Below are 19,999 nucleotides of genomic sequence, written 5' to 3' on the forward strand. Positions count from 1 at the left end.
TGAATATCTTAACACACATTAGACGAGTTTGTTTATGCATTGACTAAATAAGTCTAATAATATACATTAAATAAGTTTGTTCATACACATTATTAGGAAAGTCTATTAATACACATTAGATAACTTTATCCATTATCTAATTATACAAGTCTTGCAATACATATTAGACAAGTTTGTTCATACATTGATTAGGTGAGTCTAACAATACACACTAGACACATGTGCCTATATACTGATTATATGACTCTAACAACACATATTAGACGAATTTTTAATATACCGACTAGACGAATCTAATAATACACATCAAACCAATCTGTCTTTACACTAATTTGTATTTTTAACAAATTTACTTTACATATTTATGTATAATTTATTCTTTATACTTTTAAAGAGTTTATACTATATTTTTCCCATGCTCTACATTTATATTTCTTATAAAGTTTATTATTTTATACTTCTAAATACATATTAAATTTCAAAACTTATAAATAATTTTTTACAATATAATTCTATTTAATACTTAATTATAAATTTAAAAATATTTATTATTTATTTTCTCAACTTCTAAATCTCTTTCAATATAACATGTATTCACCAACATAAAAAAACACAAACAAATTCAACCTTGTTAATCATAGCCACATGTTTAAACTTAGTTTAATATAAAATACAATAATAATTCTTTAGAATATTATTATTAATTTGTTTATTATTATTAGAGCCGTCAAAATGGGTCACAATCCGCGAGCCAAGCCGGCTCACCACGGGTTCGGGCCGGGTTGGGTTTGAAAAAATTGAATTAATTTATTTGGGTCAGATTTCAACCCGGCTCATTTAAACCCGGCTCATGCATCGTGGTGGGTCGGGTTGGCCCGCCAATCCACCTACCTAATGTTATTTTTTTAATTTATTATTTTATTTATGAAACCCTAAAAAAATAAAATACTTTCTTCATTGTATACAAAAAAGGTAACTTCTGTTCTCAAAAATCACTCTCACGGAACTTGCTTTCATTTATGGTGCTGTCAATCTCACTTCTTCACTGAAATTCTTCAAGGAGCAGGTTTTTTTGTATGTTTTTTTTGGATGAATTTGGATTATATGGTACTTTTTATTATTATTTTGAATTGTCTTCAGTTTAACATAATTTTTTGGGAGTGAAATTTGTTTAAATTTGAATATAGAAAATTTGTAATTTTTTTTTATTTAAAGAAACTCTAATTAAATGGGTTAGTGAGCCAACTCGTTTACCCATCAACTCGTGGTATGTCGAACCGAGTTTAGATTTTTCTGACTCGCTAATAAATGAGCCTGGTTGGGTTAGTTCACTAAGGGTGTGTTTACTTCGGGGTGATTGGAGGTGATCGGGGGAGAGTGATTGAGTGGATTTAAGGGTAGTTTTTTTGTTGTTTATTTGAGTGAATTTGAAGGTAAACGAGAGTGAATTTTGAAATAAAGTTTTTTGAGAATTGATGTAGGATTTAGTTTATATGACAAATTAAAAAAAATTATTTCAAAATTCATTCTTGTTTACCTCTAAATTCACTCAAATAAACAACAAAAAAATATTATCCTCAAATCCACTCAATCACTCTCATCCAATCACCTTCGATCACCTCCAACTGAACACACCCTAAATGACCAACCCATGATAGACCGGGCCGGGTCAAGTCGAGTCCGTTTTGGCAGCTCTAATTATTATTTAGGATTATTTTTGCTTAAAACAATCTCAATTTAAAATACTTCAACATTTCAACGTAAGACAGGATTCTGTTGCCGCCACACAGTGTTTCTTCGCTCTCACCAATGATCAACTTTGGGTCGTAACCTCGTCCTTGTCGAATCTTTTTTTCGCTGTTCCTTCTTCGTCACCTGCTTAATAACGCGTGCACAAGCGTCACTCCTCTACATACCCAAAAGGTATTTTGATTGCCCACAGTTGTTGCTGCTGATTTTGCATGGTACATTTGATATTTGGAACTGTGCTTATGATTTTAGATTCTGTTTATATTTTTTGGGTTTGTCCTTCTGATATTGATTTTCTGCAAATGTTGCTATTGATTTTGGGACTAAGCTTCTGATTTTCGTTTCCCACAATTGAAAAATTGTGCTTTTGTTATCTGGGTTTTCTGGTCTTTGTTATCTTTTTTATATTCCGAAGAACTTGTTTGTATAAACAACCCCATTGGAGTTTCTCTAAAAAGGATTCTTATTTTGGGTCTGGTTTACTTGTGTGCTTTCACTCGATAACCTTTTGTTTTTTCTTGGCTTTCTTATTGCCAATAGTTACTAATTGATGTGAGTTTCTTTGTTATGCAGTGGGAGTTTAGACAAGGTTCTTGACACAGCGCTGTCTTGAAGATCGTAATTGTGTTGTTTCATTTGGCCCCTTCAATAAGCTTTACCTATCCCTTACCTTAACTTTTCAACCTCGTCAACAGCATCAAATACTATAATAGATTTCTCTTTACATTAATTTTTCCATGGAAGCTCAACAGATTATTTCCAGATTTTGCCCAAAATCATCACTAGCTCCATCAATTCCAATGGTGAAGCAACCCTTCTCTTTAAATTTCCCTCATCTACACTCTTTATCGTCATACCCTTTTCTCCAGTCTCAGAATCTTGGCGTCCCTACTGGAGCTTTACATGCTATCAGCTTTGTGAACAAAGAAGTTTATCCTAGTTCTTGGAGAATATGGTGTAGCAAGAGTAGTAGTAGTACTGCAGAACCAGAGGAGGGCCATGAGGTGAGGGCTCAGGTCACAGTGAGAAGGAAAAAGCTAGCAGTTTTCGTGTCTGGCGGAGGATCCAACTTCAGATCAATTCACGAGGCCTCTAAAAGGGGATCGCTTCATGGAGATGTTACTGTATTGGTCACAAATAAAAGAGGTAATTCTCTATCTTAATATCCATTTACTTTCATTTTTGCCCTTTTTTGTCATCATAGAAGTGTATCCATCTCCTTCAATCTTAGCTTATAATAGTCACTGGATAACTGGATTAGGATTGCATGCCTGCTAAACTTCCTTGTGCCGCATGGGATGTTTGTTTGGACTATTTTTTGATCTCCCTTTTATTTTGAGCCGTGGTCTACTAAAATTTGTTTTTTGTTTCATGTAATACCAGACTGTGGAGGTGCACAGTATGCAAGAAATAATGGTATCCCAGTTATATTGTTCCCTAAAGCAAAGGATGAACCTGAAGGATTATCTCCTAGTGACCTTGTTGATACACTAAGGTTTGATGCTTCTTTTATTGATTTCCTGCAATTGTTTTTAACTTTAGACTTCGGGGTCTTTATTCATTTCATGAATCTGAGGTGTAAATTCTTTGCAAAGCTGAAACGCAAATAAAAAAACCTGTATAACTCAAATATGGGAAAATCCGTGAAAACGGACAAAGGATGATTTTCACTCTGCTTCATGGAGTGGTTACATTATTAACATATAATACATTTTTAATCAGGAAATTTGAGGTGGATTTTGTTCTTTTAGCTGGATACCTCAAATTGATACCTGTGGAATTGATCCGAGCTTATGAAAGATCTATATACAACATTCATCCATCACTTCTTCCAGCTTTTGGAGGCAAGGGCTACTATGGCATGAAGGTTCATAAAGCAGTAATTGCTTCTGGAGCAAGGTATAATTCTCATGAAATATCACACTTTGTGAAACATTATTGTACTTGGTTCTTGATACCATGTCTGTGCTTCATTTTTCTGTGTTGGTCAGGTTTTCAGGTCCTACCATTCATTTTGTTGACGAACACTATGACACAGGGCGTATCCTTGCACAGCGTGTGGTCCCTGTGCTTGCTAATGATACTGCAGAAGAGTTGGCTGCAAGGGTTCTCAATGAGGTAATGGCAGACTATGTATTTTAAACTATTGAACAGTTTTAATCCTGAATGGAGTTCAACAAATATATTTGTTAGGGATGAATTTAGGGAACATCTAAAATGGAAAAAACTATATAGGATTATCATAGAAAGAAAAATAGGGGAAAGGGTCAAATTGTAAATAATAGTTGACTGGGTCAAGTTGTTAGTTATTTCTGTTAAGTCTGTTGGAAGTCTTTTAAACGAGACTTTTTCCTGTTCGGGGAATTTTTTTTCAGAGTGTTTTTGATAGAAATTGAGTATGTCATTTATCCATCAAGATCAAAACATTATTATCCAAGGAGGTCCTAGTTTGTCTACGCTATGGGTGGTTGAGAATGATCATGTAACCAGGAAAGAATTGACAAGTGACAAAGAAAAGCAAGTGTAGAAGGTACGAACAGAATTTTCCAAACCTTTTATGAACCAAAAGGGTTGTCACTAGCAAGAGAAGTTGATCAGCAGATTCCAATTAAGGTTGGGATAGATCCAGTAAATGTGAAACCTTGTAGATATTCTCATTTACATAGAAATGAAATCAAGACAGAAATAGCTTGAATTTTGGGTCAGGAATCGTTATGCAGAGCAATAGCCCATATTCTAGCCTTGTCATTTCTGTTAAAAAGAAGGATGGAAGTTAGGGTTTTTGCATAGACTATTGAACTCTAAACAAGGCCAGTTCTAGAAGAACTGCTGGATGAATGAAATGGAGCCAAGGAGCATATAAACTGGAGCAAAACCTCTACAAGTTTATTAAAGAAAGAAAAATAGGGAAAAGGACCAAATTGTAAATAATAGTTGACTCGGTCAAGTTTTTTGTTATTTCTGTTAAGTCTGTTGGAAGTCTTTTATACATAGGACTTTTTCCTTGTCGGGGAATTTATTTTTCAGTGTTTTCGTCATACTAGTTTTCCATTTTTAAAAGGAAGGTGCTTCTTGTCTACTTTGTATACCTTTGTTCTTGAAAGAGTCTTGCTGATAGTCATTGCAAAGGTTGTATACACTTCTTTTTATCTCTTGTTGTGTCTTTGTATTGTTCTTTGGTAGGAATTCTGTTATGTTCTTTTTCTTTTTGATTCAAGAGATTAAAACATTCATGAACATCGACATTTATGCAATCGACAGATTAGAAACTTAGCAGACTGCGAATGATAGGATGGGCGTAAAAGGCCCAAAAGAAGGAAAATTAAATGGCTCAGATATTTTATAAGATGGTCTTAGAATGTTAGAAATAATATTTAGTTTATATTTTAATTCCTTAAAATGAGGTGATGCACTTGTAGGGTCATCATTTAGTTGTTGGTGTCTCTTTGGTTATACAAGTGTCTTCCTCTCATCTACAAAAGGAATGAGAAAAATCGATGTTTATGTGTATCTTATTTATAGCTTTTAATGCGAGATTGTCGAGTAGTTTAGTTATTTGCTTCCTGTCAGTCAAGTTGGACCAATTGATTACTGTTTACTTATTTTTTTTTTTCAATTTAGGAGCACCAATTATATGTTGAGGTGGTGGAGGCTTTATGTGAAGAGCGTGTCGTTTGGAGGGAAGATGGTGTTCCTCTCATCCAAAGCAAAGAAAACCCCAATGAGTTTTGGTGATTATCATTAATATGGTATGATCTCTTTCACATATCTTTGAGTGCTGTAAAAGGTTTTTGTACCCATCTTTTTACTATGATGAAGTCTTGCATCTGATGGGACTTTTGTTTCTGTTATACTGGATTTTGGGTGTGAAAACTTCACATTTACCCCAAAGCTGTTGTAGCTAATGAGTTGTAACCATTGGGTTGGTAATTTCCGGGCACTGATATCATATCTCTAAGGCAACATATAATAAACAAGAAGTCACAAACTTATCTTCTGATCCGATCTGCATAAACTGTTATATGCTCTTGGTAGATTTTAATATCAGGTCACGGAGCATATTTTTGGAGTCCATCTTTCCCTGCACAGGTTTCCATTAACATATCATGAAATTTCTCCTTAATAAAGAAATTGTCTACTATACTATTTGGATAAGAAATTTGATGTGCCATAAGATATTTTGTAATTTATAAATATTTAGTCTGTGATTGAACTGTGTCTGAATGCCAAAGCTTTTACTGCTATGCATCAGTTCTATGCTCTACCCATTTATTTAGAAGTATTCTCCTGCTACTTCAATTATTGAGCATACTTGATTTGTAGACTGTTAAAGGTATCCCAAATTAAAATTTGATTAATATTACTGTGGATGATTGTCATATAATGTTATTGAAAGATAAAAATGCTAAATATAAGTAACACTATTAAATTAAATCCAGAATAGCCAAAAATAAACATTAACCGTTAAGAAATGAATTTTAAGTCTAACTCAATCTTACAAAACTAGTATGAGAGGTTTGTACCTTTATATATACTCTAAATTGGTTTATCTCTACTTAATGTGAAATTTCCAATACACTTTCCTCACAGATATATACAATACACTCTCCTCACGTTTAGGTATATGCATCTTGAGCATAAGACTACACACTAATGAGTGATCTGATAGTAGTCTGATAACATATGGAACAATAAACTCAACTAACATCCAATCTCGTTAGGATAGGTTCAAACTTATGGTTCTGATAACATGTTAGGAAGTAGACTTAAAACTTAACCTCACAAAACCAGGTTGTAAAGTGATGTTTGTATCTGTATATACTCTAAATTGATCTTATTTCTAGTTAATGTGAAACTTTCAATAGTAACCTATTTGGATTATAACTGAGCACAAGAAGGAAGTTAGGAAATATTAAAAGAATACTTGTAGAAGCTTTGGAACTTAGAAAAGTTGGTTTTCCAAGGGGGATTTAGATCTAAAGGAACCTTTTTTTTTTCATCTGTAGAAGGATTTTGAATGTTGATCTTGGCAAAGAAAGGATTTATATAATTGATTGTGGGAAAATCACATTTGCTGCTTGAAGAAAATTCCTGGTCTATTGAGAAAACTAAATTACCAAACATTTCTGGGTTGAACTTTATTTTATTCAACGCAACCAATGTGTTATAATTTATAATTCTATTTGTAATATTTGATCAACAAATAGTAATTTATTATTGCCGTTACTACAAAAATGTTACGATCTGTGGAGGTTAAAAATGCAGACACTAGTATTTTTCTGACGATCATAAACTCTAATTTTAATTGTGTTTTCATACTTTTATGTTTGAAACTTTATTGAGAATTTAAAACTTTGGAAATGATACAAATTTCTAGAGTTATCACGGTAAGAATTCAATATAGAAAAAAGAAAATGCCAAAGAGTGCCAGTTGATGGAGGAAGCAAGTTCTTCATGTACCTCCATACATTTTTCACTGCATTTCCACATGAGGTGAAAATACATTTTTTCCTTTATCTTCTTTCATCTTTTTCCTCCACAGGCGCACATCTCTCTCCCTTCTTCCACCACCTCCATTGTGCCATCTTCACTGCCATTGGCATCCCATGAACACTTCTATTTTCTTCTTCTACCTCCACCAGAGCCTCTTCGTCTGCTTTCATTGGCGTTGCTTCTTCATGTGGCGCAAGAGGTAAAGGATGCACAATGAGGATTCCTCTGGTTGATAGTGGCAGAACCATGACCTCTGATTCCTTTGTGTTCTTTATATTTAAAGCAACTTCTGGATTGTTTCCAGATTACAGTTAGAAATACTAATTTGGTGCTAAAAGTTGACTTCTGAACTGTGCATTTCATAATATAATTTGGACTTCTGAATTATATAATTTTAAATACTAATTTATGTTAAGAATTGATCTCTAGATTGTGTAATTCAGAGGCTAATTTTAATATCATAATATTTTAGATTGTAATCTAGAATATTTCTTCAAGTTCTAAATTCAAATTGCACAATTAAATTGAATACTTTGAGAAAAAAAAAAAAAAAACTAGAACAGGCATTTTGAAATTGATTGGGTGTAGGAAAAAAAAATTCTCCTATAAAAGATAGGTTGTGTTTGGATGGAAAATTTTGATAGTGCAATTCGTTTTTTATTTTATAAAATTTTAAATGTTTCATATCAAAATATGTTATTTGGATAAGAAATTTTAAAAGAAATTGAAATTTGAAAATTGAATTATTCATAGTTAACAAATTTCAAATATTACACAAACTAGTAATAATTTGAAATGTATCACATGTGTTTGAGTATATCTGAATCATTTGTGTTTAGATGTACTTGGTCCTTATACATACTATGATGGTCTGATTGACTACATATTGACTAAGGCAATCTTCGTGACAAATGTTGACTGTATTGATCATATTAGCATCAATATTAAGACATCATTAATATAATTGTTTAACTAAAAATTAATCAAGGTGATTGATTACATGGATCGGATCCAGGTAAAAAAATTCACAAACATGGTATAAATAGCACAATATATAAACTAAATTAATCACACTCATTATTATAGCATTGACTACTATATGATGATTTGGCTAACTTGGACATCAAAGGATCTTCTACAAATATACTTCCTCTTGGTCTTGAAGAGATTTGGACCTAAAACATCTCGGGGGTATGAAGTTGGAAGTACACACCTTCTCCGTTTGAAGCTACATTCAAGTCTTGGAACTTTACAATAAGAGTAACATTTCTTTTTTAAAAGAAGTTTGAAGGGTCTTTATAGGATGTATTAAGCCTTGTAAAAACAATTAATACCATGAAATCAACTTAAATTTTGTGAAGAGAAACATTTATGGTGTCTACTAAAAGTCAGATGACAAGTACAAGAAAAGTTGGAAATCCCTCTAGTGAGATGGCCATGCTAATGGCAATGCAAAAGGACTTCCTTGCCATCTTGATCTTTAATTCTCATCCTTACCATCTCATCCTCAAAGTTCTCATCCTTACCATTTCACCCTCAAAGTTCTCATCCTTACCATCTAGGCCTTGGGTTCTCGTCCTTGCCATATCGATCTCAACCTCGCTATCCCAACATCTCGATCTTTACTTGTCAGCCTCAACCTCTTGACATCTACATGTTGACCATAACTTCTCAGTCTTAACATGTTGGCCTTTACCTATTGGCCTTGACCACTTTGTCTTTTAAGTTGACTTATTAAGACTTATCTATATTAAACAAACATAAGACATACCTATTATGATGGTTATAACTATAATTGACGTAATAAAGTTGAAGTTTATTACAAAAATTTCACCATACCTCTTATTAATGACAAGTAGGTTACAGTTATCATAGTAAGTCTACTACAAGAAAAATGTGATTTACATACAGATTATTATATACAAATCTTGATACGTAAGTAAGGGACTATGGATTTACATACGAATATTGAAAAATTGAATTACATTAAAAAAAAAATTCGGTAGGTAATGAGAAAAAAATTACATACGAATTTTTCCAAGTCTTGTGATTTGTTCTACAAGTGGTTTTTAACATAACAAAAAAATCAGACATCCCAAGTCTTTGTAATTTGTTACTGCGAGTGCTGAAAAGGAGAAATTAGTTGAAACTCAACCAAAACAATATGTACTAACTTATTAAAAGGAGCTAACACATTGGAGCACTGTTAGTATTAAGAAATTCTAGGTTTTATTTATTACTACGTTTGAAAATCTTTCACTCATACTACATTACTAGAGATTTATATTTTATAATGTTTGGATTATAATCTTTTTATGTATAAATATTATTGTATGTTGATATTTTTTGTTTAATGACTATTATTGTATGTTGATATTTTATTTATGAATTTTTGTTGGTAGGTACTAGATAGATAACATTATTTTGTCTATGAATTTTTGGTCTTTCCTACAGATTTTTGCTATAGATAATAAACTTTTTTTCTTGTAATGCTTATCATTGTTTCTTATTTTTTACTAATATATATATATATATATATATATATATATATATATATATATATATATATATATAACATTTTTACTCGCTTACTCGAAGCAAAAAATTAGAGACTTAAGTGACTTATTCTTTTTATAGATTTTTTTACAGTTGTTGCTATTGTCACAAAAATTGTCATTGATTGTTTTTCATATAATTTGTAAAACATTTTGTGACTAATATTGTTCAAGATATTGGAATCATCACAATTTTGTTTTGTCACTGGCTAGTTCAATTTTTTTTTATTTTTTTATTTTTTTTTATGGTGGAGTGGTATTAACATACCATCATCAAAAATTGTGTCACAATTATGTATTAATTTACACTTGTCACAAACATCAAAATTACGCAAACAAAATTTTCATGATTTGATTTTTTTTTTTTGAGAAATAATTTCAATAAAAGACTTATCTGATAGCCTTATAATAGTGATACATAAAACTATCACTACAAAATTTATCATAATCATGTATTAATCAACGCTTGTCACAAAGTTAAAATTATATAGTGTAATTATATAGTGTACTATATGAAATATATCGATTTGAGTTAATAATCATTTATGAACATTTAACAAGTATATTAGTAGGTATTAATGACTAAATTGTCTTAGACTTTACAAATATAAGATATTAATAATTGATTATTGGGTTTGATTGTCTAAAAATATACTGTATTAATGGTTAATCAAGGAATTTGGCTGCCACAAGTCCTGTGAATATAGAATTGATGTCCATGTAAAGATATCATTTTCTAACCTTGATAAAACCTTGATCTATCTTAATAAAATCGAGACATCTTTTGACTTGAACGTCGAAGTGTATTATGCAGGTCAAATCTTAGTGAATTACGGAAAAAATTAAACGATAAAAAGATAGCAAGAATAAGGAATGATGACCAACCTTCAAAACACATAGCAATTTGTCATGGTTTGTATAGAATTCATTGTTGTCCAAAATTGTCATTAAAAAAGAAAGGTTTTCCAAATAGTATTATAACAAAGTGATGTAGCCAGAAAAACATTCTGATGACATACATATTAATTATAGTACTATAAATTTATTTTGTAGGAAAAGGAAGGCAAAGTAAAACTTATGGAAAGAAATACTGAGGAGGGTCCATGTTGACTGTTGAAGGTGTTGTCTGCATTGAAAGGTGATCAAAAGCTGGGTTGAAGTAGCTCATGTTCATAACATTATTTGCAGAAGGTTGCACAACTACATTGATGTTTGGTTGTTGTTGGTGATATGTCCTTTGAAGAAGACTTTCATATAAATTTTGTGTATTAATCAATTGATTTTGAACCATAGCAAGCTCTCCTTGCAATGATGCCACCTGAATAACTTCAAATCAGTACCTTCTTATTTACGAATAATCCTCAATTTTTAAAACAATAATGGTGATTGCTTATGTGTTCATTCTTTAAAATATGATTTAAATCTCTCTTTCCATTTATTGCCTGTCATTTGGAATTATTGCAATTATTGCATAGATCAATTGATTTATTTATTTATATTTAATAAAGACATAAATGTAGTTTGTCAAGACTAATTAAGTTCTTAGAACCCTCCTCCATGTTTGTCGTTAACAACTCTTTTTCTTTTCTCTTGGAACTAAGATGTCTCATTAATTGAAATTAGATCTGAATTATTTGAAGTATTTCAGATGGTGGGTGAATTTGAGGAAAATATGTGTTTCACCTTAGAAATAGATAAATAGAATGACATGTAAAATAATTTTAAATGACAACCAATGAATGAAAACTCAAAGATATTTTAAATATTTTTTTAAACAGTTATAAATATTTATAGTCCTAATTATCTAAAAAAAAGGATAGGAAAGGGATTGCGACAAAAATAATAATGAAGAAAAACACTAAAATCATAAAAATAACTTTTTTTTTGCTATAAACATAAATAAAATATCAAAGTTGATAGTAAAAATATAAACAAAGAAGAACAATGGCAAGAGTTTAAACATTGTTATAATAAGAGAAACCTGTCGTTGCAAAGCAGAAATGGTGGAGACACAACCATGAACAGGGTTGGCTAGCCTTGTTTGAGCTTCGTAGCACAAGGAATTTATGGTCTCATTACGATGAATCTCTTCAACTTCTAGCAAGAGTTTTGACAGATTGTTTGCACCAAACACCTTGTGCACTGCTGCAAACAGCGTTGAGCCCTGGCTAGAACCAAAATAAGGTGCAAAGATGCAGTCACTGCTGCATTTTTTTCTCATTTTCTTGCATGCTGCGCATGGAGGAGATGATGCTCGTGATCGAACACACTTTGAGACCTTGCTTTTCTGCTTTTCAACATTCGCTTGTGCCTCATTAGCCATGCTCAGTTTCTCAATGCAAGACTGAAATTTATTGTGAATATTTATTTATAAGAGTTGGAAAGGGAATATATTAAGTTCTTTTGTTTTTTTTTTCCTTCTAGAAAGACGTTACAACAATGTATTTCGGTTTTATCAGTTTTTTCTAAGCTTTTTATTATATGTTAGAATTTATTAAATTAAAGTAATACTTATTTTAGGGTGTATTTAATGCAACATGTTCAAATAATCAAAAATATTGATTGTGTAAAACTATGGGCAAGATAACTAACATTAGGCAATCAGGTAGAAATTAAGGATCAATTCCTCAAGGTACTAAAATCTATTTATGGGTTAACCTCTCATGGTAAATTTTTCTATGTGGATAGACTAAGGACCTGGTTACATGCTTAAGAAATAAGGTTATTTATCAATCATATCGTATCAAGTTGGTGTCTACTTTGCTCTTTGAAGGATGATAGAACTGCATGTGTTGATTGGTTTTGTGGCTAATTACTCATCCAATTTTTCGTTTCTTTTTTCATTGTTACAATGAGAGTTTCATAATTGATCAAGTTTAGGAGATTCCAAGTTAAAAGCTAACTCACATTTTAATGTAATATTATTTTGAAGGATAATACATTATTTAAAATATGCCAACATATTAATTTCTAGATATCGATGTCAAATATTATTAAACTATGTGAATTTAAAAAAAGTTAATATTTTTTAGGTTTAATACATTATTTGATCCTTATTTTTAGGTGTTTGGTTCAAAATGATCTTATCTTTTAAAAAAGTTCAGTAAGGCTCTATAATTTATTAAAAAATATTCAATCCAGTCCTTTTCGCTCACGTTGTTAAAAACTTAACGGTTCAAATGCCACCGCGGTGCAACCTTACTGAACTGTAAAGTTTGATGACTACGTGACACGTTACAAAACTAACCCAACTTCTCTTTGTACTCGTGTGATGCTGACATTTACTCAACAAACCCTCTTGCAAGCCGCCACCACCATGTCCCCATTCTCCCCATCTCGGGTCCCCTCTTGGTGGAACCAGATCACAAATCGGAATACTGTTTCGTGAACGAGGTGGAAGAGGAAAAGGAAGAAGTTTTCGATGAGTATGATGATGAGATTGAAGTTGCTTCGTGGTTGTTGCCACATCCTGTGAAGGGTAACCAAGAGGAGGAGAATGGTTTTTTGTACGGTGATGAGTATTTGGACAACCTTGTGGGTTGTAACTCGTGTGGTCACCATAATTAGTTTAGCAACGTTTTTCAGCAACAGCAGAACTACAACGCTGATAAGCTGTCGTTGAAGCTATCAAATTAATACTACTTTTCAAGGAAACTTCAATATTGCCTAGTAGTATTCAAGAAAGTAGATAGGGCTAAAGTAACCCTAAGTCGTCTCCCAACGAACACAAAATTGCTTTCGAATATCTGACTCTTATGAATGCTATGCAATGTTTATGAATAAAAGTGAGGATGTTTAAAGAATTTTGTAGAACAAAGAAGAAACTTAAAAATAATTATAAAGAAACAGGCTAATTCTACTGCTTCTCCAAAATAGATTCATCATCGGTTATTCACAGATCATTGTTCAATTGATTATTGTTTAAGTTTCAAATTAATTAAAGTACATTCTTAATTAATTTGAGGGCGATCATGCAGTTAACCAAAGTACATTCTCAATCAAATGCAAGACATTTCTAGATTATTCACAATAAATTCAACCAAAGTACATTCTCAATCAATTTTATTGTGTTTAATCATGTCTATTCTTAAATCTCCTAACCAAATTAAAGGCTAACCAATCAAAGTAAATTCTCAATTGATTGTAAAAACCATTTAATCATATGAAAGTTCATAAATTCAATCAAAGTAGATTCTCAATTAAACCTAGAAACCATATAACTCATAATTAATATCCATGTAGATTCAAACACATTATGATGCAAAAATCTTTGCTTTTAATATGATAGAGAGATGAAAGACATAGAGAGAGAGCAACTTAAATCAATAATCAAAATAAACAATTGCACTAATTCACTTAACCTCATAATCCATATTGAAATTACAGCAGAATAACCCTAAATGCTTAGCTCTCCATGAATGGAGTAGAATACATGATGAAATAAAAGAGAGGAGTGGTGTATGACTCAATTAATGAAGATCCCTGGGTCTCTTTATATAGGGCTTGATTGGGCTTGGACTCTGAATATTCAGTTGACATAATCTTTAATCTTATATCTTCCAAATAACTAAAAGATTTAGATAATTATAACATTATTTGGAAGATATTTTCTGTTGATATTCCCACATTGAATTAATTCAACAACTGAATTTTTATCTTTTAGCTTTTCTGACTTTCCAAAATTGCAAAAATACCCTTGAAATTTCTTCTATCTACACTTAAACCCCTTCAGAATTCTTCAAAATTGCATAAAAACCCCTCAGTTGACCAGACTTTGACCAGGCATGGTGGGGAGACGATATGCACGTGGTGGCCGAAGTGAAACCGTGGTGGTGGCACGAAGATGATGACGGCGACGACCTACTGTGGCAACTAGGGTTTCTGGATTGGGAATTAGGGTTTCTATTGGAGATGGTGATGACGTGGCAAGAGGGGGTTAAGTGGCGTGTTCTGAGTGGTCTATTTGGTGTGCAGTAGGATCAGTGACATGGCATCATCTGGGTGGTTGGATCTATTAGTGGTGGACTGCCACGTGGCAAAATATGATGAAATCTGGCTTAATTAGTGGTAGGAGGGGTGTGTATAGAAAACTTAGGAGGGTGTAGCAGAAAAAGGTTACTGTTGGGCTTGAGTACTGGCCTGGTTTAGAAAAGAGGGGTGTAGCATTGTAAACAGAGGGGTACATTCAGCCCTTAACCTGAATAAACTCAATTTAATTATGGGCCTCAATTTTTGCACATTTGGATCAATAAACTTATAATTTCAGCTGCACAAATAAACATTAGAACAACCAAGAATAATTCATGCAATTAAAATCACCTTTTAGTCCCTTTTATGTTCAAACACTCTAAATCCAATACTTACAAATTCTCTTTAAATCAACCATTTAAGCACAAATATCCCATCAAAAATTTGAATTTTAAAGCATAAATGCGGGCATAAATATGCACTCAACAAACGCTGTCCCTCAGAACTATGCAGTGGTTCCAGTTCAGGTGCTGCAACAATTGCAGCACATACTTTGAAGAGTAACTTCTTTCACCAATTTTCATCCCTAAACTTTGTTTTCCATCTCATCTCAACACAATTTCATCAATTGTGTTTTAAATTCCCTTAATTCTGAAGCTTCAGCACAAAAAAGATCCTGAGAGCCTGTTTTCTTAAAAGTATAGCCACATATTCTTTGCTACATATTAAAATTCTTCAGAATGTTTATGCAGATGAGTGCATAATGTTTAGCATTTTGGAATCAAGATATAATGACAAACAAACCATTGTTGAGGAGGTTATCAACACCGTCACGCTTCGCAAGGTAGGCTTCGACGTGGTTGAATTGGTCTTGGTGGTGTTGTTCCTTCGAGGGTGGTAGCTTTCTAGAGTTAGGGTTTGGCGTTGGTGATGTGGAAGATTTGGGATCGGAATCCATGACAATCGATTCGGGGGCTGTGGAAGGTGTTGCCGCCAATTCGGAAGAAATAGGTGGTGGTAGTGGCGGTGGCAGTACTGCAACTTCAAGCATCTCCGTTGTAATCAGAACAAGTAACAAAAAGTAATGTGCCACCTACATTACGTCATTTTAAATTTTTTAAAATATTTACACAGTACAACGTACCACGTAGTCATCAAACTTCACAGCTCAGTAAGGTTGCGCCACGGTGGCATTTGCACAGTTAAGCTTTTAACGACGTGAGCGAAAAGGACCGAATTGAACATTTTTTAACAAATTATGAGGCCTTATTGAACATTTTTAAAAGGTGGGATCATTTTGAACCAAACCCTTAAAAGTAGGGACCAAATGATGTATTACATTTATTTTTAACCTTCAATTGTAATATGAAAATTGAAATTAATATATGTTTGAAACTTTGATTTTGTTTACTATCGTAACTTTAGAAATGATTAAATATAGTTTCTTCTACTCAATGAAATTAAATTTTCTCCAATGTGTAGCATTTATATTCTGTACATGTGACACGTCCTTCCCTATTCAAATCTCTCTTCTTCTTCCTCTTACACAGGCTACCTCCAATGTACAAGACCCCAACAACCTTATGTCGTTCAGGATGTCGTTGGTGACACCGCTCACTGCCGAAGGCTCTATCAGTGTCGACGCAACCTTCCCCTTCTTTGTTCTATCTTTCCATGATGCCAATGGTCAAGCCAAGTCAGTCAGGTCAAAGAATCAAGCTGAGATGAATCGAGTCAAAGTTCAAGCCAAATTAACCCAAAAGGTCAGTCAAACCAATCTAGGTTGAAGGTCGAGTCAAGTGGGTCCATGTCAAAGGGACCAATGGTCAAGTTGAGTCGACTTAGTTTGAAGGTAGAGTAGAGTCACCTAAGCTGAAGGTCAAGTAGAGTTGACCCGATCGAAGGCCAACCTAATCTCTTTCTCCCCCTCCCTCTCTCTCTCTTTAGAACACTTTGTTTGGAACTCTCTCTCTCTCTCTAGAATTATTTGTCTTCACCAGTACAAAAATTACTTTTTATATCATTGTTTAGAGAATATTAGATCGATTTTATACTAGATCAAGAAACTACCGATCTAATAAGTTAGATCGATTATAGAACAAATGATCTAATATATGGCATTGAAGTGAAAAAAAATCCTCCATTCATCTCCCTTACACAACATCTTACATTCATTCGTCATCCTCCATTCAATTAAAGAGCACAACACAAAAAAGAGAAAGCACACACATGAAATCAGGGCAACATTTTTCCTAAAGCAATAACATCATGAAATTCCAAACAGTTACATAGCACAAATGTTTCCTAGAGAATGAAAAAATTTTACACACCTCCCTACCACTAGAACCCGAAACCCTAAGGTTAGGGGAAGAAGAAACCAAAGACCCACCTTCTTACCACTAGTAGTGGCTACGAAAACAAAAGCATCACCTTCTTATCAGGGGCACCAGAGACGACCAAAGCAATGATGCCTGTGGCAGCATAAATGTCAACCTGAGCAAGACAAGGGTAAACAACGAAATTATGCCGACGTTTGAGTGTGACAATGTTCAAAATCAATGTGGGGGGATTCTGAAGTGTAATGAGGATACTAATAGTGAAGAGAGAAGACAAAGTGCAATATGAGAAGAGAGAAGATAGAAGAAAATGAATAGAGAAGATGGATGAGGGTTATAGGTTTTCTCGAAAAAAGTATAACTATTAGATCGGTTCTTTCTATTCGATACTATATGTTTGCTTTTGATTCAAAGTATGTTAAATGATTTATGCTTAACGTTGGATAAACTTATCACTCGTCTTACATCATTGGCTTAAGATTCGGTGGGAACTAGTCTCAAGTTATGGTTCAATTATTTTTCTTGTATGCTTCTAGATGCTAGGAATGGATCTAGGGTTACACTTGGAGATAAAGTCTTAATCTTAATGTAGGTGATCCTTTTAAACAGTCACTAAGGAATCATACTGAAGGGTGGTAATTCTAGGTTCTAGGTGCCAAGAATGGACCTAGAGTTACACCTAAAAGAACTCTCAAGACTTGATCATTAGTAGTACCATATGTAATGATAGATTTGATACAAGAGAAGGAAAAGTGAAGTCAAACTCCAAAATAGTTTTATCATCGGAAAGTCATTCACTTATCATCCAAACTGTTTCCAATACATTTCACACTTATTTCACGTAATCAAATATGTTTTCTACACGCCAAAATTTTGTTACTTTACATTAAACGAAATCTTTGTTACTTTACATTAAAATATTTGTAATCACTTTCCAAGATAAATATTTGCAAACAAAATTGTTAAATCCTTCATATATCACTTATATTTTTCCTTATCTCGTCTAAATCTCGTTTTGTCTAATCAATAAATTTCGTCGTCTAATAATATTTTGTTAACATCAAAAGTCTTTCATCTTAAAGTTACATCTTATTCCAACAAATTCATTTCTCTCTTAATTTAGCTTAACTTCAATTTCTTTTCCAACATAACATAATTGCTTAGAGAGTGAGTTGCACAAATCTTAAAATCTACGGATCCCGATATTTTAACACTCTTCATTTGACACTATTTTGACAACGCCACGTGTTGGCTTGTCATTAGGTGTTTTTTTTTTTTAAAAAAAATTCCAAAAAAGTGACATCATTTAATATGAAATGGTTTGAAAATTTTGTTTTCGAGTTTGCCCTTGGCCAGATTCATTGCACATAAAAGTTCTCTTTCTTCCCTGTTTCATCAGTTGTGGAGTTTCTCTCAGAGGTTCGCTCTCTTCCCTTACGGTCATCCCAAATCGTTTTCGGCTTCGTTTTTGTGATCTGACTGTCGTTGGTCTTTGTGGTTGCCCTCTTTGCCTTCGTTATCGGGGTGGGTGTTGCGGTTATTGCATCTTTTGGTTGTTGGTGTGTTCGTGTTGCGAAATGGCGACTTCTTCGACCCGGGTAAGCGCGTTAATCTTTGGTTGGTTTGTGGTGTTTAGTGCTTGGTATTTGGAGTTTGGGTTTTGTGTGTTTTTTTTTTATTTAGGGTTTTGAAGTTTTGGTTTTTGGAATTTGTATGCAGTTGACGGTTCGTCACTCGGTTTCCACAAAGTTCATATGTAGTGATTTTAAGGATGAACCAAGACAAAAAATGAAAGATGACAAGGCATCAGCAAAGAAGCTACTTAAGAGAAAATGCAGAGAGAGTTTTATTCAAACTCTACACCAGCAACAAAGTCTAGTTGTAGAACTTTAAAGGAGGGTTCTTTTGTTGGAGGAAGAGGTGGCATTTGAGAAAGCTAGACGAAGACGACCAGAGGATGGTGGACAGAGTGTGCCTCGTGAAGAACCGTCTATCTCCCCGAGAGTGTTCTCCTCGGGTGGTATTACTCCTCCAACGAAGACATATGTCAGGATAGGGTCGCGAAGGCGTTACAAGAGTAGAGCACTTCGGACTCCTTATGTTGGATTTCTTAGGATAAAGAATGACTGATATTTGTAAATTTTATTTTAGATATTGTAATATGCAGATTATGTAGCATGAACAAATGTTTTGTAATTTGGTTAGGTTTTTGTTGAATGTTAGAAACATGGAAGTTGCCTTTATTAAGATCTCTTTATTGTAAATGGTATATGATGTTTTGTTTGAATTGTTAATGAACAAACTTTAATGAATTTGAATGATGAATGAAACAATGATTTTTGACATAGGTAAGAAATGTGTATTTTGACATATGGAGAAACTGATGCAGCCAAAAAAGTTGTTGTAATCGTTTACAAGACACTGGTAAACGATTACGTGAACTGATTCTGTGTTTTGGACACAAAGTTGACCATAGGGAGCCAAGTTTTTGTTCACAAAGGACCACGTGTGTACTGTCTGAGGTACAACACACTTATAACTTATTTGATATGATTTATTGGTGTGAGAGAGATGCTCAAATGAGTGGTGGACTCTTGGTTGGGTATTGAATGACAGAACTTTGTTGGTTAACTTTGAAGACCTAATTTCATGTAATTAAAAAACTGATGCAGCCAAAAAAAGCTGTTGCAATCGTTTACAAGACACTGGTAAACGATTACGCGAACTGATTCTGTGTTTTGGACACAAAGCTGACCACAAGGAGCCAAGTTTTTGTTCACAGAGGACCACGTGTGTACTGTCTGAGGTACAACACACTTAGAACTTATTTGATATGATTTATTGGTGTGAGAGAGATGTTCTAATGAGTGGTTTACTCTTGGTTGGGTATTGAAGGAC

At 33.2% G+C, this 19,999-nt stretch overlaps 3 protein-coding genes across 4 annotated transcripts in view; 1 reads left to right on the forward strand and 2 right to left on the reverse strand.

The window, feature by feature from the left end:
• The first annotated feature begins 1,739 nt into the window (after positions 1–1,739).
• Positions 1,740–10,985, forward strand: LOC106753776 (phosphoribosylglycinamide formyltransferase, chloroplastic). Of its 2 annotated transcripts, none has more exons than XM_014635626.2 (7): positions 1,740–1,923; positions 2,323–2,895; positions 3,133–3,244; positions 3,472–3,648; positions 3,741–3,867; positions 5,371–5,498; positions 10,851–10,985. In XM_014635626.2, exons 2-6 carry the CDS (start codon positions 2,487–2,489, stop codon positions 5,482–5,484), a joined length of 939 nt encoding a protein of 312 aa, XP_014491112.1. In that variant the 5' UTR covers positions 1,740–1,923; positions 2,323–2,486; the 3' UTR covers positions 5,485–5,498; positions 10,851–10,985. The 2 variants fall into 2 exon arrangements, with proteins under 2 accessions (XP_014491112.1, XP_014491111.1); XM_014635625.2 differs by lacking the exon at positions 10,851–10,985 and adding an exon at positions 7,292–7,662.
• On the reverse strand, positions 10,855–12,126 carry LOC106753728 (LOB domain-containing protein 20). The gene is made up of 2 exons (XM_014635581.2): positions 11,779–12,126; positions 10,855–11,115 (listed from the first exon to the last, which is right to left on the reverse strand). Exons 1-2 carry the CDS (start codon positions 12,118–12,120, stop codon positions 10,873–10,875), a joined length of 585 nt encoding a protein of 194 aa, XP_014491067.1. The 5' UTR covers positions 12,121–12,126; the 3' UTR covers positions 10,855–10,872.
• A 5,021-nt stretch (positions 12,127–17,147) lies between these two features.
• The window catches only part of LOC106753950 (probable inactive leucine-rich repeat receptor-like protein kinase At3g03770), an 11,722-nt gene continuing 8,870 nt past the window's right edge, over positions 17,148–19,999 (reverse strand). The window contains exon 9 of the mRNA XM_022777766.1: positions 17,148–17,258. The gene's annotated coding sequence lies outside the window, so the exon portion shown is untranslated. The remainder of the gene's footprint in view (positions 17,259–19,999) is intronic.

This window comes from Vigna radiata, unplaced genomic scaffold (assembly GCF_000741045.1).
Source record: "Vigna radiata var. radiata cultivar VC1973A unplaced genomic scaffold, Vradiata_ver6 scaffold_7, whole genome shotgun sequence".
NCBI classification, from domain to species: Eukaryota; Viridiplantae; Streptophyta; class Magnoliopsida; order Fabales; family Fabaceae; genus Vigna; species Vigna radiata.